This window comes from Hirundo rustica, chromosome 29 (assembly GCF_015227805.2).
Source record: "Hirundo rustica isolate bHirRus1 chromosome 29, bHirRus1.pri.v3, whole genome shotgun sequence".
Classification (NCBI taxonomy): domain Eukaryota; kingdom Metazoa; phylum Chordata; class Aves; order Passeriformes; family Hirundinidae; genus Hirundo; species Hirundo rustica.
The window spans coordinates 1117143-1134885 of record NC_053478.1 but is presented as its reverse complement, the minus strand read 5'-3'; the positions used below and the strand labels follow the sequence as shown (position 1 = coordinate 1134885).

General features: G+C 62.9%; 1 protein-coding gene across 1 annotated transcript; it reads right to left on the bottom strand.

The window, feature by feature from the left end:
• Nucleotides 1–704: 704 nt before the first annotated feature.
• On the bottom strand, nt 705–17014 carry CADM3 (cell adhesion molecule 3). Its single transcript, XM_058423755.1, has 9 exons — nt 16892–17014; nt 9872–10055; nt 9616–9768; nt 9372–9509; nt 9118–9288; nt 8176–8266; nt 7746–7915; nt 4572–4697; nt 705–3901 (listed from the first exon to the last, which is right to left on the bottom strand). The coding sequence occupies exons 1-9, from the start codon at nt 17012–17014 to the stop codon at nt 3783–3785; spliced, it is 1275 nt and encodes a 424-aa protein (XP_058279738.1). The 3' UTR covers nt 705–3782.
• Nucleotides 17015–17743: the final 729 nt, after the last annotated feature.

The window sequence follows — 17743 nt, the reverse complement described above, 5'->3', positions numbered from 1 at the left end:
GGGTGTGAGGCAGGTCCGGGGAGGGGTTTGGGGTGCAGGACGGGGCGGGGGTGGGCACTGAGGGGACCCCGCGGTGCCTTCCCGCGCCCCTGGAGCACGGAATTCCCCGGCTCTACCTCGGGAGGAAGGAGGGCTGGAAGGAAGGGCTCCCGGGGGTCATCCTGTGGCGTTGGTGACGGGGCTGGTGGCCTTGGTGGCCCTCAGGTCCTATGGAAACATCCCCGGAGAGGAGCAGGGCTGGGGGGGGCTCCGGGCTTGGGAATGAGGTGGTAATTTGGGAGGGGCTGGGGGGCTCTGAGAGGACATTTGGGGTGAAAGGGCTGGGGTGGGGCTCTGGGAAGTGACAGTTTGGGAGAGGCTCCAGAGCAGATTTGGGGGGGAAAGGGCTGAGAGGGAATGTGGGAATTGGCAATTTGGGATTGAGGGGCAGATTTGGGGGTGAGAGGGCTGGGGATCTCCAGGGGTTGGGATTCGGGTTACGGCTCTTTTGGGGGAGGTGCTGAGGGTGATTTGCTGGGTCTGGGGGCCGGGTGGGAGGTTTGGGGTCTCCATGGTTGGGGGAGGGAGGGCAGCCCAGGGCTGCTGTAGTTTGGGGGCTCAGGGGAGGTTTGAGGGGGGCTGAGCTCTGTGTCCCCTGACCCACAGACCCCTCACCCCAGCTCCCCCTGACCCCCCAACCCCGGAGGCAGAGAGCCAGGCAGGTAACGTGTGTAATCCAGATATATTTATAGGATTATTTTCCGAGATTAGCACAGGATATTAGAAAGGTTATAAATTCACATCGACGGTCGTTGGCTCCCTTTATGTACAGACAAAAAACACAGCACAACAACACAGCCCAGCCTCTGCCCCCCGGCCTCTCCAGAGCTCCCCAAAATATGGCTTTCGTGTCTATTGAGAGTTCAGTGCCGGCCGGGAAGCGGCCGCAGCCTCCCAGGGCCCCGCTGCCTCCGCTGGGCTCCCGAATCCTCCTCGCCCAGTTCGGATTCTCCCGGCCCAACCCCGTGACCGGGTGGACGTGGGGCCACCAAGGAGGAGCCCCCCCTCAAGGACAGGGGGGTGGCCTGGGCTCTCCCAGACACGGTGACACCGAGCCTGCCGCCTCCCCCTGCCCTGATGTCACACCAGCCTCTTGTAGCTACAGCACGGGGTCACCAAGGCCCCGAGGGACAAGGACGGACCCCACGCTGTCACCCCCCACGTCACCTGGACGCCCTGCTCTGCCCACCCCCGAGGACTCCACGCAGTGACCCCAAAAGGGACTTTGTCACCGCACCCCGCCCCCAGGCAGGGTCACCGGGGACTCGCTCGCGCCAGGTGGCTTCAACACCGTGACCTGGCGTGTCCCAGGCACAGCTTCCACCTGGAATCCTCCCTGTCACCCCACGGCCTCTCCCTGCTGTCACCTGGCGTTCCTGTCACCCCCCCCCCAGGTGTGACACAAACCTCCTCCACTGCTCCGGCCTCCACCAAACCCTCACTGGCACAAGTGGCCTCAGATGGATTTTCCGAGCCCTCCCAGCCTCTCGGTGTGACCCCAGCGGGTCCCCAGGCACCCCCAGGTGACACCGAGCCCGTCCTCCAAAGCTCCCCGCCTGCCCTGCCACACCCCAAAACCACCAAAAACACAAAAAAACCCCACCGTGGCGCCTCAAAACCACCAAATCCAGGCTGTTCTCCCTGCCACCGGCCCTCGGAGCAGCTCTGGAGCGCTGGAACCAGCGAGAAACTGAATTCCAAGAGGGAAATCCCTCCCTGTCCCTGCCAGCTCCCACCTCCCAGGGAACACCGAGCCCACTCCCCTCCCAGCTCCCGGGGCTCTGCCTGGGATCCCTGCAGCCCCCGAGGAGATGGAATTGTGCTCGGAGCACGTCCGGCTGCTTTTATTTGCGGGAATGACTCGGTCGTGGGGACCTCGGTGACAGCGCTGGCAGCCCCAGGATTTATCCCCCAACCCTGGGGGCTCCAGGACCAGGTCCCCCAATCCAAGAGGTGGGAAGGGAGGAAAAACACCCCCCTAAAAAAAACCCCAAACCGGCTGTACCCAAGGAAGGCTCCGTGTCGCGCTCCCCTGGCAGTGCCGCCGCTGCTCCTGACACGCAGCTGAGCCACGGGAGCCCGGTCACACCTCCGTGTCCCCAACGTCACCTCCGTGTGCCTGTCACCGAGCTGGGCCTCCTCTGCCTCACCCACAGGTGCCAGGTGCTGGCAGGGGTAGGAGGGGGTGACGCTTCCAGCCCCGTGGAAGAGGCGGTGAAATTCTTCCCCCGCCTCCCAGGTGAGGTTTCCCACCCCACCCCGAGGATTTTCGTTCCTTCCCGAAGGGTCTCCTCGTCCTCCAGACCGCCCCCGAATCCATGGGGTGACCTCCCAGGTGAGGTTACCCCCTGCCAAAGGGCTCCCCTGCTCCGGACAACCCCAAATCCGCGGGGAGCCCGGCTCAAGGGCGGCTCCTGCTGCTCCCCTGGCGTCCAGAGCGGGATGTGGGATCCCAGGAAAGCTCATCCCAGGCTGGGGCTGAGCTAACGATGCCGGGGGGATCCCCCCATGCCTGGAGTGCCTGGTTTGAGGGGGGCCAAGCTGGGGCTGTGCCGGAAAAGTGTTTGTGGTGGTGGTGAAAGAGGCAGGAGGAAGGGCGAGGAGGAAGGATGAGCCCCCACCCCACCAACCTCTGTGGGGACCCCCGAACTCCCCAGACCCCAAATCTGGTTATTTTGGCCGCCGTTGGTTGGGGCTTTGGGAGCCGAGAGGAAAATCAGCCCTTTCCAAGCTCATCCCTTGCCCTGGGAAGGGGCTGGGGAGGGAAGGGGGGCAGAGAGACCCCGGCAGAGCCCCAGCCCTGCTCCGGGGCTCCCAGGGAAGCAGCCCCAGCCCCGGGAGCGCTGCCTCCTGCACTGAACATCTCAATAGATGGTTAAAATCGGCATTTCCAATCGGAGAATTTAGGAAAAAAAAAAAAAAAAAAATAAAAAAATAGTTAAAAAAAAAAAAAAAAAAACGGGGCCTTTTCCTCTGGATTCGCCCCCACCCCCCAAAATAAACCTCAGCCCTCCCCCCTCCCGCTGAGGCGGGACCGGGGAGCTGTGGGGGGCTCCCGGTGTCTCCGGGGGTCCCACCCTGGGCTTTCACCCCTTTTCACACACTGACTGCACGAGGACAGCTCTGCTCCTGCATGGACACTGCTCCACAAGAACCACCAAGGATAAAACCGGGGCAGGGTCTGGCTCCGCTCCCAGCTGGAGTCACCCCGGGCACCGGCGGGGCGACGACGGGGACCAACCCGAGGTGCCAAGCTCGCCCCGGGAACCCGGAGCTGATTTTATCCTTGGACGTCAAAGAAACCGAAACGGAGAGAAACAAAGGGAAGAGCTACATCGACCCCAGCCCCAACACCCCAACCAAGGGCCCGAAGCAAAGAGCAGCCACAAAACCAAAGCAAAAGGTCCAAAGGAAGAAGGAAGAAGTCGCTCACTCACGGGTTGGTCTGTGGGTTCGGGGCGTGGGGATGGAGGTGCAAGCAAGCAAACGGGGCCGGGGCTCTCGCTGTCGGAGTGAACGATTTGTACAAGTTCAAGAAGCGCCCGCAGCGCCTCGAGGCCGGTGGCTCTCCCTGCTCTCTGTCCCGCCATCCCTCTGTCCGTCCGTCCGCCCGTGCCGGGCGCCAGAGAAAATCTGTTGGGTTTTGTGGGGTTTGTGGTCTGGTTGCCGTTGCCATCGGGGTTCTCTTGGCTCCATTTTTCGCTCGCTTGCTCGCTCGCTCTCTCTCTCTCTCTCTGACCCCTTTAGATGAAATATTCCTTCTTGTCGTCGCCGCCGGCCTGGCCGCCCTCGGCGTTGATGATGGCGGTGTCGGCGTCCGGAGCGTCGTCCGAGCCCTTGGCCTCGTGGGTCAGGTACGTTCCTGGAGAGGGAGGGTGGGGACAGGGCTGGGGGTCACGGGGGGGCTCTGCCAGCGCCCCCTCCCACGCAAACAGGGGGAGGCTGGGCTGCCTGGAGGGCTCCATTGGGCTCGGCTGCAATGGAAAAGTCACCGGGATGGGATGGGATGGGATGGGGTGCAGACTCCCTGGGGGTGCTCCAGGCTTTTGTAGCCGTGTCCAGTTGTGGAGTGACCGCTGCCAGTCAGGCTCCTGCCCACCCCCAGCCCTCCTGGAAAAGCTGAGGGGGGGTCCCAGCTGCCCCCGGAGCAGGGTGGGGGGGCTCTACTCACACATCATTACAGGGGGTGGCCGATGGCGGGGTGTCACCGTGTCCCCAGGGCTTGGGCACAAACCTGCTGGGCATGAAAAGGGCAGGTGGAGGGAGAGGAGGAGGAGGAAGGCAGAGGGAGCAGCAGGTGGCGGGGGAGATGGGGACAGGGACAATCCCGGGACAGCGGAGCAGAGAGGGAGAACCGGGACGGGAGCCGCCTGCCGCAGCTCCGAGCATCCACCGGGACATTCCTGCCATTCCCACGCCGGCGCTGCCACGGGCAGGACCCCCAGAGCCAGGGGGGGCTCAGGAAGGGCTGCAGGACCAGGAGCTGCCCCTCTTCACCCCCGTGCCCACCCTGCAGCCCCCCCAGGCCGTACCTTTGTGCCTGATCAGGTAATGTCCCAGCACGATGAGGAGGCTGAGCAGCAGGAAGACGATGACAGCCACCACCCCGCCGATCATCGCGTGGTAGGTGCTGGTGGTCGAGGGCACCGGGCTGGCGTCTGCCCACGCAGGGGGAGAGAAAAGAGAAGGAGCTGAGAGCCTGCAGGGGGGCAGAGGCCGCTGCTCCCCCCGGCTCGGGGCTCCATCCTGTGCCAGCAGCTCCGTCCTGCTCTGGATCCTGGGAGCGAGAACGGGGAAGGCGGCGGGGGAAGCAAAGGGGAAATCCCATCCTCCACTGTGGGGTTTTGGCCCCGAAAAGGGGAGGATGAGCAGGCTTGGGTGCAAGGTGACATGCAGGCTGCAGCCCGAGAGGTGATGGCAGCCCAAGGACCCCAAAGCTGGGCCCAAGTCAGCCACAGCCTGTCCTGGATCGGTGCTGGAATCCTGTGCCAGCCCCGGAGCACGGCCACGAATCCTCCTGCCGCTGTGCCCCGAGGCACATTTGGAAAAGGACGAGGTGGGGGAGACACAGGGCAGGCAGCAGGACAGAGGGACAGCACGCGACACGGACACACAGGACAAGGGGCGGCTCGGGGAGCTGCTGCCACAACCCAGCCGGGAACAGCCCAGGGCTCCTCCTGGAAAACGCCCAAATCCACCCACAGCAAGGGGCTGGAGCAGGGCTGGGCGCCTGGCAGGGCTGTCCCCGGGCCAGGGCTGTGTGACCCTGGGGACATGGGGACACACACAGCCCTGATGTGTGACACATTCCATGGGGACACAGCGTCCTCCCGTGCAGCTTTCTCCGGCCGGGCTGGGCAGCAGCAAAGAGACAGAAAAGGAGCTTACGGTACCTTGGATGAGAGCTGGAGTGAAGGATGGAGCGGAGGCCATGGAAGCATGAGAGATGGGCTGGGAAGGGCCTGGCGGAGGGGCTGGAGTGGAGTGAACGTGTGGGGTGGGGAGCTGGGGAAGATCTGGGGAGGACAACAAGAACACAGGACACAAATCAACGCCGGGAAGGGGCCAGCGAGGTGACAGAGCCCGGCGGGGGGACTCTGGGTGCGACCCTCGGCGGGTCCATCCGTGACCCCACGGGTGCCACCAACTTTTGGGCACGCTGTGACCATCCATCTTCCCCCATCTCCTGTCCTGCCAGACCCTGGTTACCCCCTGAGGGAGCCTGGGGCCGCACAGAGGGCAAGTGTCACCCACCACGAGGTGCCACCTGCACTCCCCTGAGCACGTCCCCGGGGACCACGGGGTCCCTCGGCCGGGGTGGCACCGAGGGGGGCAGGATGGAGGGCTCAGCTGGGCACGGAGGTGGCTCCCAGTGCCTGAGACACGAGTGGCTTTGGGGACAAAAGCGGGGATTTCACAAAGCCTGGACACGGAGCTCGTCTGCTGTGATGGGTGGTGACACCAGGTGGGGCAAGGGACAGCAAGAGGCACCCGGGGTGAGCTCCTGGATGGGTGCAGAGAGCTCCGGGTGCTCACAGGACACCACACGGGGGACAGGGGGGACGCACAAGGGGGGACAAAGGAGTGACTGGCCAGGCTGAGGGAGGGGACACAGGGGACAAAGCGCCCGAGGTGCCACTGCTGCCATGCAGGGGACGGATGGTGAGTGCCCGAGAGGGACAGAAAGGAGCTGGGAAAGGGAAAAGCCGGAGCACTGGAACAGGGAAAGTCCCAGGCGGGGAGGGAGAGATGGAGAGAGGCTGGGAGGAGAGCAGGGACAGCCCAAATGCAAGGAAAATCCCAGGGAAATGGGAGCACGTCGTGTTGGAAGGGCTGGGAAGGGCACTGGGAGCTGGGATGGCAGCTGGGGGTGAGAACTGGCAGCACCACACAGCACAGACAGCCCTGAGGTGTGACACTGGGGACATGGACACACACAGACAGCCCCACCTGTGACACTGGGGACATGGGGACACAGACAGCCCTGAGGTGTGACACTGGGGACATGGGGACACACACACACAGCCCTGAGGTGTGACACTGGGGACATGGGGACACACAGACAGCCCCACCTGTGACACTGGGGACACACACACACAGCCCTGAGGTGTGACACTGGGGACACACACACACAGCCCTGAGGTGTGACACTGGGGACACACACACACAGCCCTGAGGCGTGACACTGGGGACATGGGGACACACACACAGCCCCACCTGTGACACTGGGGACATGGGGACACAGACAGCCCTGAGGTGTGACACTGGGGACATGGGGACACACAGACACACAGCCCTGATGTGTGACACTGGGGACATGGGGACACACAGAGCCCTGAGGTGTGACACATAGCATAGGGACACACACATAGCCCTGAGGGGTGACACTGGGGACATGGGGACACACACACACACAGCCCTGAGGTGTGACACATGGCATGGGGACACACAGACAGCCCTGATGTGTGACACTGGGGACATGGGGACACACACACACAGCCCCACCTGTGACAATGGGGACATGGAGACACACAGACACACAGCCCCATGTGCCACAGGGACAAGGGGACACACACACACACAGCCCCCTGTGCCACAGGGACACACACACACACACAGAGCCCCTGTGCCACGGGGACACACACACACACACAGAGCCCCTGTGCCACAGGGACACACACACACACACAGAGCCCCTGTGCCACAGGGACATGGGGACACACACACAGCCCTGCCCCATGTGCCACAGGGACAAGGGGACACCCCCCCACACACACATAGCCCCTGTGCCACAGGGACACACACACAGAGCCCCTGTGCCACAGGGACACGGGGACACACACAGAGCCATGCCCCATGTGCCACAGGGACATGGGGACACACACACACACACACATAGCCCCTGTGCCATGGGGGACACACACACACACACAGAGCCCCTGTGCCACAGGGACACACACACACACACATAGCCCATGTGCCACAGGGACATGGGGACATGGGGACACACACACACACAGAGCCCCTGTGCCACAGGGACACGGGGACGAGCAGAGCGCAGTCAGGCCAGGCCAGGGCACAGCTCCACGCACGGAGCAGCAGGAGCTGCCCCTCCCCAGCCAAGGCCGGGTGCCGGGGGTGGCACGGTGACACTCCGGGCACGCCGCGACCCCTCCAGCCGGACGCTCCGGCCGCGCCGCACTCACCGCTGACGTCCAGGTTGTACTTGGCCACCACGCTGCCCATGGAGCTGGTGGCCGTGCACACGTAGGTGCCGCTGTCACTCTTGTTGAGCAGAGGGAAGATGAGGACGCTCTCGGAGCTGAGCTGCAGGGGCGCGTCGCTGCCTTCCTTCTCCCAGAGGAATTCCTGCGGGCTGAGGAGCGCGGCGGGGATCAGCACCCCAGGATCCCGCAGCACACAGAGCGGGGAAATAAAATTGAGGGACGAGCCAAGGATGGATCTGCGGCTCCGGGAGAGGATGAGGGAGCTTTGTCTGCTCTGCCTGGCAGGGACACCCCAAACCCGGCCAGCGCCGCTGCCCAGCTGTGGGGTGTGGGAGCCTGGCAGGGCAAGGGGAGGTTGGCCAGGGCCCGAGGAGGAGGAGGAGGAGGAGGGAGGTGAGGAAGGCCTTACATGGGGTTGCCCTGCCCGTCGCACTGCAGCTGCAGCTTCTCCCCCTCCCGCGGGTACTGCGGGTGGGGCTCGATCTTCGCCGTCGGCTTGTCTGGAAAAGGGGGAGAGGAACAGCGTGGTGAGCGCCTGGTTACCCCAAATCCTGCCCTGGAACCCCAAATCCTGCCCCTGGTATCCCAAATACTGCACCTGGCACCCCAAATCCTGCTCCTGGAACCCCAAATCCTGCACCTGATACTCCAAATCCTGCTCCTGGAACCCCAAATCCTGCACCCGGTACTCCAAATCCTTTCCTGGCATCCCAAATCCCACCCCCGGAACCCCAAATCCTTCCCTGGCACCCCAAATCCTGTCCTGGCTACCCCAATTCCTGCCACTGGCACCCCAAATCCTGCACCTGACACCCCAAATCCTGCCCCTGGAACTTCAAAATCTTTCCCCAGGATCTCAAAACCTGCCCCTGGTATCCCAAAACCTGCCCCTGGAATCCTAAAGCCTGCCTCAGGAACCCCAAAATCTGTCTCTGGAACCCCCAAATCCCACCCCTGGAACCCCAAAATCTTCACCTGGAACCCCAAAATCCCACCCCTGGGCTGGTTCTGGATATGCAGAGCTGAGGGCTGACAGCACCCAGGGGTGGGGCAGCACCTGGGGGGTGCTCCCATGTCCCTGACCCCATCACCACCACAGGGAACAGGCAGGAAAAGGGAATGGGGACAGGATGAGGGAAGCGGAGCAGGGACAAGTCTCTGGGAGATGGGGACAAGCAGGACGAAGGGACGGGAGCGGGAAGCTGAGGGTGCGTTCAGGGAAGCGTCACCACGCACAGGGAGCGTCACTGTGCCCCGCGTGTGACAGGCTGCGTGTCCCCGGACACACCAGGCCACCCGTGTGGGGTCTGCTGACCCTCCATCCCCTCCCCCAGATGTCCCCCGCACGTACAGTGGACCTGCAGCTTCTGCGTGGTCGACCTCTCCGAGTTCTGCAGGGACTCGTGGTCCACCGTGCAGGTGACCTCCACCTCGTTGTCCTCCTTGGTGACGCGGAACTCCACCCTGCTGGTCACCGTGAAGGTCTTGCCGTTGGGGTCCTCCACCACCTCGGTGCCCGAGTCTGCGGGGACGGGGGACGGTCAGAGCCCAGCGCCCCAGGGTGTCCCCCAGCTGTCCCCCGACCCTCAGGACGAGGCCACCCACCCTTGATCTCCCTGTTGCCCTTCCTCCAGCGCAGCTGCGCCGCGGGTTTGCTGCCGGAGGAGCGGCAGATGAGCCGGGCCACCTTCTCCTCGTCGATGGGCTGCTCGTGGCCGAAGATCTGGGGCTTCTGGGGGATCCCTGGAGAAGGAGGAGGAGACAAAACCCACAAATCTGTGAGCCGGGAGGTGACACAGCGAGGCAATGGGATCCGGGAGCTGAGGATGGGACCGTCCCCGTGTCCTACCCAGCACGGTGACCAGGGCCTTGGCCGTCCTCACGGGCATGGTGAAGATGGAGCAGGTGTACTCGCCCTCGTCGGCCAGCACCACGTCGCTGATGCTGATGGTCAGCTCGTTGGGGGTGGATCTCTCCAGCTGGATCCTGTTATCCCGCAGGGCTGAGGGAAAAGGGACAACGGGCTCGGTGCCACCACCCCCTCGGCTGGCTCTGCCCGGGGGATGTCACCCTCTGAGGCGGACGCTGCCTCGCGGGGTTTTTACCTCGTTTTTCCCCGAAGTACAGGGTCTGCTGGGCAGGGTTGGACCACTGGAGCGAGGAGTCATCGGGATCCTCCACCTGGCACTTGAGCACCACCGTGCCCCCGGCCACCACGGTCTCGTCTGACGTCGTGGGCTGGCTCTCTGCGCAGGGATGGGGGGAGTTAGGGGGGGTCCTGGGTGTCACCTGCCCTCAGAGCATCCCCGAGCAGCCAAGGAACAGAGGTGTCCCCAAAAACCGTCTGAGCACAGCTCTGCGCGTGCGTCCCTGTCCCTCTGCATTTTTCCCTGTGATCCCGTCCCCCCAGCAGGGAATCAGGCTGGGATCGGTCCTCCCACCCCAGCTGCTGTCCCCACGGGTGACAGGGACACGAGCACGGCCCCAGGGCTGCCGGGGCATCCCGACACGAGCAGATCCCTGCGGATCCGGGATGCGGCAGCAGAGCCTGGAGCTGGAGACACCCACCGCGCCCTGCCCCGCAGCCCTGCGGCTCCCTGCCAGGCATTCCTGGCTCTGGGATGCTCCATTCGCCACCTCCGTCCCGGCAAAGCCACTCCCAGCTCATGGACACACCTGCGGGGTGTCACTGTCCCGCTCCCAGCGCCACTCCCAAGGGGAAGGAATTGCTCCGTGTCCCTCCCCAGGCTGTGTCCCCTCAGCTCCTCCTCCTCCTCCTTCCCTTCCTTCGGGCTCCTGGAGGAGCGGAGCAGCCCAAGGGCAGGGAAGAGCAGCTCCAGGATCAGATAACCCGCACTGTCCCAAGGACAGCTATTTTTGGGAAGCTGCCGTGCCAGGGAGTGGAGCTGCAGAGGGACAAGGGGAACGTGGCACAATCCCCAGGCCCAGCAAAGGGAGAGCCAGGAACACGGACAGCACCTGAATTTCCTCATTTTCCACACAAGGTGGGAAGGGAAATTTATCCTTTTGCTCCCATCGGGAGCTCCCCAAAGCAGTCTCAGGAAGGTTTTGGAGGAGGGCAGGACAAGCTTGCTGGCCTTTCCTGTCAAACTCCAGAAAGGCTGGGCTGGAAGCGCCTGAGGAAGGAATTTTAGGAAGGAAATCTCCCCTGTGAGGGGTGTGAAACCCTGGCACAAAGTGCCCAGAGATCCCTGGATGTGGCTGCCCCTGGATCCCTGGAAGTGTCCAAGGCCAGGTTGGACGGGTCTTGGAGCAGCCTGGGACAGCGGGAGGTGACTGTGGATGAGCTTTAGGTCCCTTCAACCCAAACCATTCCAGGATACCATGAGTCGCTCCCTGCCCAGAATTTCCAGAGAAGCATCAAAGTGGGATTGAAAATATTCCCAGCACAATCCCCAGGAACCTCATCCCTTCATCCCCAGGAACCTCCTCATCGCCAGCGCTCAGTTTCATCCTCACTGTCCGAGTTTTTCCTGCTCTTTGCTCTTCCCTGTCTCATTCCCGGCCCTCTCCAGGCTCTGGCACGGTGGGAGCTGAGCAGGGACCCCCACGCTGGGGATGGCACGGGATGAGCAGCACCCCAGCAGGGGACACGTCCCTGCTGTGCCCTGGGAATCCATCCCTGGGCTTGTTTTAATTTGGTTAACGAGCCTTCCTCCTGCTGCACCGTAATTAGGGGATTAAGCCTTTCCAAGCCGCCGCTGTCCGAACTCCAGCTCGGACTCAGCCGAGGACAAGGGTCCCGCACCCACGCAATTAACACAATTACCACCCTGCCCCGGGCCTGGCCTCGTTAAGGAATTAGTGCGGGAAGAGGTTAAACACATCAAGGATGCCACGGAGGGGAAAGACCTCTCCTTGCGCCCCGGGACCCCACGCTCAGACTCCAAACCCCCCTCTCCCATCCCAGGGCCGTGTCTGCCTGTGCTGCGTGGGGGACACGGCCCCAAAACCCCCCCGGAACGACCCCGAACCCCGGGGGCTCCGCGCCCCCCGGAACAGATGGGAATGGCTGGGATTTAACCAAACCCCCGCAGCTGGAACCTGCTGGAAGTGAGAGAACAGGGGCAGAGCCGGGGCAGGAGGGGGCACAGCACCCCCAAAGCAGCAGGAGCCGCCCCGGGGGTCTCTCTGGGCACAAGCTGCCGTGCCAAGCTTCGGGTGGAGGCTCCCAAAGGCATCGTGGAAACACAGAATTCCAGAACGGTTTGGGCTGGAAAAGGACATCAGTTCCAACCCTATTCCATGGGCAAAGACACCTTTCCGCTATCCCAGGCTGCTCCAAGCCCCATCCAGCCTGGCCCTGGATATTTCCAGCGCTGGAGCAGCCACAGCTGCTCCGAGCGCCCTGTGCCAGGGCCTGCCCACCCTCACAGGGAGGAATTCCTTCCCCAACTCCCAACTCCATCCGACCCAGCAGCACCGGCCTGACACAGCCCTGGGGGTGTCCTAGAAGGAGCCGGGGGTCTCGGAGCAGGGACTGTCCCCTGGGTGCCACCCCCGTGCAGCCAAGCTGGCACAAGGAGCTGGGACAGGTGCTGGAAGCTCCGGGAGCATCCGCCCTGCCCGTGCCAGCGAGCGCTGCCAGCTCAGGGCTGCTGCCACCTGACAGGGCTGGCACCGTCCCCTCGCCTCCCTCCGTGCCACTGCCACGGCCAAAGCACGGCCTGGGGGCCGCAGGGACCCCTTGAGCCACTGCTGCTGTCACCCCAGGGTGACACGGAACCATCCAGAGCGATGGCACAGGAGGGCTCCGATCCAGCCCCGGAGCCAGGGGCAGGCAGAGCATCCTCAGCTCCCCCAAAACCAGCCCAGAACAGCTCTGCCAAGCCCAGAGCTGCCGCCCGTGTTGGTTTGTGCTCCCCGTCGGTGCGGCGGAGCCGGGGAAGCGCCGCGCTCCAGAAAAATCAATATTCCATTAATTACACTTTCGCAGAGGGGCTGCATTCATATTTATGAGGTGGGGGGCGGGAAATGATGTGGAAAAACGATGTCGACATCCCTGCTGCTCCTGGTGCCCAGCATGAGGGTCCCCATCCAGCAACAACCGTCCCCAAAGCTCGGCAGCTCTGGGCCTCCAGCCCCAGGATGCTCCCACAAGGGAAAATTGATCCTCTGCGTGCCAAGAATTCAGCAAGACAGCCACGGTGCTGCCTGTCTGGAGCAGCTTCACCTGGAGCAACCTCAGGGAAGCGGGGAGAGGGGCCTGGGAAGAGCCCAGCAGCCGTGGGGGGCGAGAGTAGAGCTGCAGGATCTTCTCCAAGAAATGTCCACCCCATCCCAGCTTTTTTTTTTCCAGGCTGTGAAAGCATCTCTGTGGCAGAAATAACCCGAGGGAAAACCACCCACTGCTCCAAGCCCTCCAACGCCTCTGGTTTACAGTCACGTCCTAAAAACACTTCTCATTTCCCTCCTTCTCTCCCAAAAAGCCACTTCTCATTTCCCTCTTTCTTTCTCAAAAACCCCCATTTCTTATTTCCTTCCTTCTTTCCCAAAAAACCCCTTCTCATTTCCCTCCTTCTTTCCCCAAAAACCCCTTCTCATTTCCCTCCTTCTTTCCCCAAAAAAACCCTTCTCATTTCCCTCCTTCTTTCCTCTTTCTTCTGGGTTCAGCATCACAAAGATCCAATTCATCCCCGTGGGCACAGATGTTTTCCAAGGCGCTTTATTCTCCTCTCCGAGGACTTTGTGTCCCAGTAATTCCCTCCACAGCTCCAGCCCCAGCCCCGGGTGTTTTTCCTGCGGGGATCCACGTGGGAAGCAGCCCTGGCAGAGCGGGAATTTTGAACTCGGGGCTCAGGAAGGCTCAGACATCTGCTGTGCACATCCCTCGCAGGCTGATTTTAGCAGGGTGTGAATCCACAGTCTGGAATACCCAGAGTCCAAATCCCAGGCAGCTGAGTCGCTCCAGATTTCCCAGGAGAGGGAAACCTGCTCCTGTTTGGGTGCATCTGCTCCGTTCCACCTCGGCTCCGGCGTCACCGGCGCTGTGACAGTGACAGGACTCGTTCCCATCCCTCTGGGAGCTGCCAGGCGCCTCCTGCAACTCCAGGGCCGGCTCCTTCCCCAATCCAGCGGCATCCAGACGTCTCTTGTGGTTGCAGGGTCCATCCAGACCGTCCCCAAGAGGCAGATCCGGGCAGGGAGCAGATGGAGGCCAGGCTGGGAGCGATCCAGGCCGATCCAGGACAGGGCTCCACGTGGGGACATCCCTGTGTGGTGTCACCTGGCTGTGCTCTGGGTACAGCCAGGAGCTGCAGAATCCAGGCTGTTCCTGTTTTCCCCGCAGGGATAAATCCATCCAGCGCTCAAAGTTCCCTCTGGCAGCTCCCACCTTTGCACCTCCAGCCCTCACAGCCACTCCCTGCGAGTTTGTCCCTCCCACAGGGTTTGATCCCAGGGTGACAGGGACTGTCACAGGAATGCAAATGTCCCCTAAGTGTGGGAAACACAGCCCTGAGCGTGCTCCCAGCTGGGCTCTGCCGGGACAGGGATGCTGGCACCTGTCGCTGCTCCAGGGCTCCCTGTGCGGGAGATCCAGAGGTTAACGGGGGTATCCAAGCTCCCAGCAGGATGGGATCTCAATCCTTGTGAGGGAAGTGGTGACTCCAGGGGTTCACACCTTCATGAAACCCCAAATTCCAGAGGATTTCTCTGTAAGCGAGCATTCCTGGGAAGGGGCGCAGCAAGGGGATGCAGCTTCTCATCACCTCGTGCTCTGAACGCTGGGGATGGGCCCCAGCAGCCCCCAGGTGCAGGGTCCTGGTGTGAGGGGCACTGACACGACCCCGGGCGCCTCTGAAGCCGCATCTGTGACCAGAGGGACGCTGCCACCTCCTGCCAGACCTGCCCAGGGGACAGCCGAGAGCTGCTGGTGGCACCTGACCGGGGGTCAGCAGCTGAGACACAGCCAGCAATTACCATCAATCAGCAGCTCCAGAGAGGCTGATTCCAAGTGCTCTGGGACCACGGGATGCTCCTCTCCTCCTCCTCCTGCAGCCCTGGCTGGATGCTCTCAGAGCCGACATTCCCAGAGTGACTCCGGCTCCATCCTTGCTGTGCAGGGCTGGGAAGCAGCTTCTCTGCTCCTCTTCCTCCTCCCTGAACCCCCCAGCGTGGGAGCCCACGCAGCCCCTGCTCTCCCAGCGCCAGAGGAGAGCTGGGATGGGATCAGGGAGCTGGGGAACCTCTGGGATGGCTCCACTTGGCCCCATTTCCACATCCACACCGCACTGGTGCACTCTTCGCTCAGGAAAAGGCGGTGGCACCCTCAGGAAATCCCAGGACAGCAGGATCACCTCCTTCCAAGGCCATCCCACGGCTCTGAGGGTCTCCTGCCACCCCGCCAAGGCTCAGAGCTGCAGCAGAAGAGCCAAGGCCCAGCTGGTCACACCCCGAGTGCTGGGAGGGGGCAGAGCAGAGGGAAACCCCCCCCCCCAAGCATCCTGCCAGCCTTTCCCAGTGTCCCAGCTCCCCGGGGGCCCCCAAAAGGAGAGAATTCCCCCAAGACCCGGGGGCACAGGGCAGGGTGACCCCTGTGGCAGCGCCCTCCCCCAGCGTGACAGCCAACAGCTGAGAACTCCTTTTTTTTTTGAGTGGGTTTTTTAGCTCCTACCCTAAGGCCAATCTCCAACATGACTGTTGCCAAGGGAACGAGCTCCGTGCTTTGACAGTTCTGTTTTAAGGATCTCCCTGCCCAGCGAGGTGTCTCAGCCCAGCTGGATGCCCTGGCACGGGGTTTGGTGGCTCTGCAGCCGCCCCGACACCAGCGGCAGAGCCGTGTCCTGAGGAACTGTCACTCCCCACGGCACGAGGATTAAACACACGGGGTTGTGTAAGAGGATATTCATAACAGAACCCAGGGATGGGGAAGCCCTGGCAGCTCTGCTCCTCTCCTGGGGGACAGCACAGCCAACGCCTCCTCCTGACCTCCCAGAAACTGAATCATGGAATAGCTGGAGCGGGAAGGAACCCACGAGGATCCTGAAATCCAACAGCTGGCCCTGCACAGCCCCACCAAACACAGTGTGGGCCTGGGAACGTTGTCCAAAAGCTCCTGGAGCTCTGGCAGCCTTGGGGCTGTGCCCATTCCCTGGGGAGCCTGGGCAGTGCCCAGGGGGAAGAACCTTTCCCTGAGATTCAACCTAAAACCTCCCTGGCACAGCTCCAGCCATTCCATCAGGTCCTGGAGCAGAGACTCCCCGCATTCCAACGGATGCCCAGGAATGTGCTCCACATCAGCTGTGGCCCAGCAGGTCGCCTCTGCTGCTGCTGCAGAGTGTTCTGTCCCTTCTGGAGTCCTCAGAATCACGGGGAGACAAAAAAAAAAAAATAATCCAGAACCCAAAGCTGGTGAGACTTGGAGAGGCAAAATGGAGCCTCCAGGAGGGCCACGAGGGTGCAGGTGTTCAGAGAAGCTCAGAGCAGCTGCAGCCGAGGCTGGAGCACTGCAGGAACACTCCTGGATCCATCTCCCCACGGCTTCAGACCAGATCAGAGCGGGATTCTGATGGCAGCAGGAGGGAGAACAGAGCTGCAGCCCTGGACACCAGCACAGACATCCCAAATCACATCCCAGCTCTGGAAACAGCTCCCCGGGTGTGTGGGGGTCCCAGCAAGTCTGAGCAGCACCTGGCCCAGAGACCTGCTGCTCTCCCTGGCAGTGGCCACTCACAGCAGCAGTGTCAGGACTCATTTCCCTGAAACCACAGCAAAAGCAGCAGTCTGGAAAAGCTGAGCCTGCCGGCAAACGCCGTTTGAGGTGCTGCAGGCGAGGAAAAGCATCTGCAGCCGACGCACTGCCCGGAGCGTCACCCGAGGACGGGGCAGCTCCCGGGACGCCGCAGGGACTCGGGGAGCTCTCAGCTCCGCTGCTCCCCAGCCAAAATCCTGGGAAACGCTGCTGCTGCCAGGCCTGCGCCATCCCTGCGCCCTCCAGCACGTCCAGACACCGCAGAGCCTCCGAGGGAGCCGCAGCATCCAACACCTGCCCGCGGTCCCTGCGCCCTCGGCCGCACCCCGGCGTGGGCAGAGCGTGACGCCGGGCAGGTGACTGCAATGGTTCAACACCTTCCTGCCCAGCCCTGCTCACGGCCTCGGCTTGCCCGCCTCCCTCCGCTGGCACCGGCTGCCTTCGGCTTGTCTGGGTTGGTGCTGTTGGCACCGGGGCTGCCCAAACGCAGCACGGAGCAGAGCGTTCCTGTCTCCAGCGCTGCCTGGTTCCTCATCCTCCCCCAGGACAGCCCCGGGGGGTAGGGGAGATGTCGGGGAGGGGGATGGAGAATCTCAGCCCCTCGCAGGCGGCTGGAGGAGCTGGGGCACCAGGGAGGTCACTCCCACCATCACCATCCTCTCAGCTCAGCAGAAGGGCCTGAACTGGAGCAGATGGTTCAAGCTGAGCTGCCCCAGTAACTGGGAGGAGGAGGAGGAGGAGCAGATCCATCTGACTGTGGGGGTGTCACAGCGCTGGCTGCACCTCCCAGGGCCCGCGGAGCCACTGAAGAGCCAAAGCAACGAGGACTCCACTGAATCTCTGCAGAACCAACACTGAGGGGTCTGCACAGCCAAGGCATCACCAGGGCTGGACAAACAGCCTGGAGAGCAGCTCAGGTGGAGAGCAGGCTGGGCAGGGGCTGCCAGGCCAGACGCTGGCACAGCTGTGCCCAGGAGAACGAACCCAGTGCCACAAGCAGAGCCCACCAAGCTCCCAGCTGGCACCACCACCAAAACCACCTCGGAAACGCATCCACGTCCCGCCCCATTCCCTCCCTCCCACTGCTCCTGTCCTGCAGGGACCTGGATGGGCACGAGACACCCCGGATTGGTGTAAAACGAGGTTAGGAACCAACGCAGGGAAAACAAACAGGAACAGCTCTGCTGCAGCTCGCTCCATCTGGCTGCGCGGCCGCCGTGCCAGCGCCAGGGCGACTCCCCAGATGCAGCCGCCTCCGGTTCCT

What these genes read in the sequence shown, in the direction of transcription:
- CADM3 (XM_058423755.1), bottom strand. Translation starts at nt 17,014, where the DNA reads ATGAGGAACCAGGCAGCGCTGGAGACAGGAACGCTCTGCTCCGTGCTG. An exon ending in GACGGGCAGGGCAACCCCAT is followed by an intron (nt 7,916 to 8,175) that starts GTAAGGCCTTCC and finishes CGCGCTCCTCAG; the next exon opens with CCCGCAGGAATTCCTCTGGG. An exon ending in GTACAACCTGGACGTCAGCG is followed by an intron (nt 4,698 to 7,745) that starts GTGAGTGCGGCG and finishes CTGCGTGGGCAG; the next exon opens with ACGCCAGCCCGGTGCCCTCG.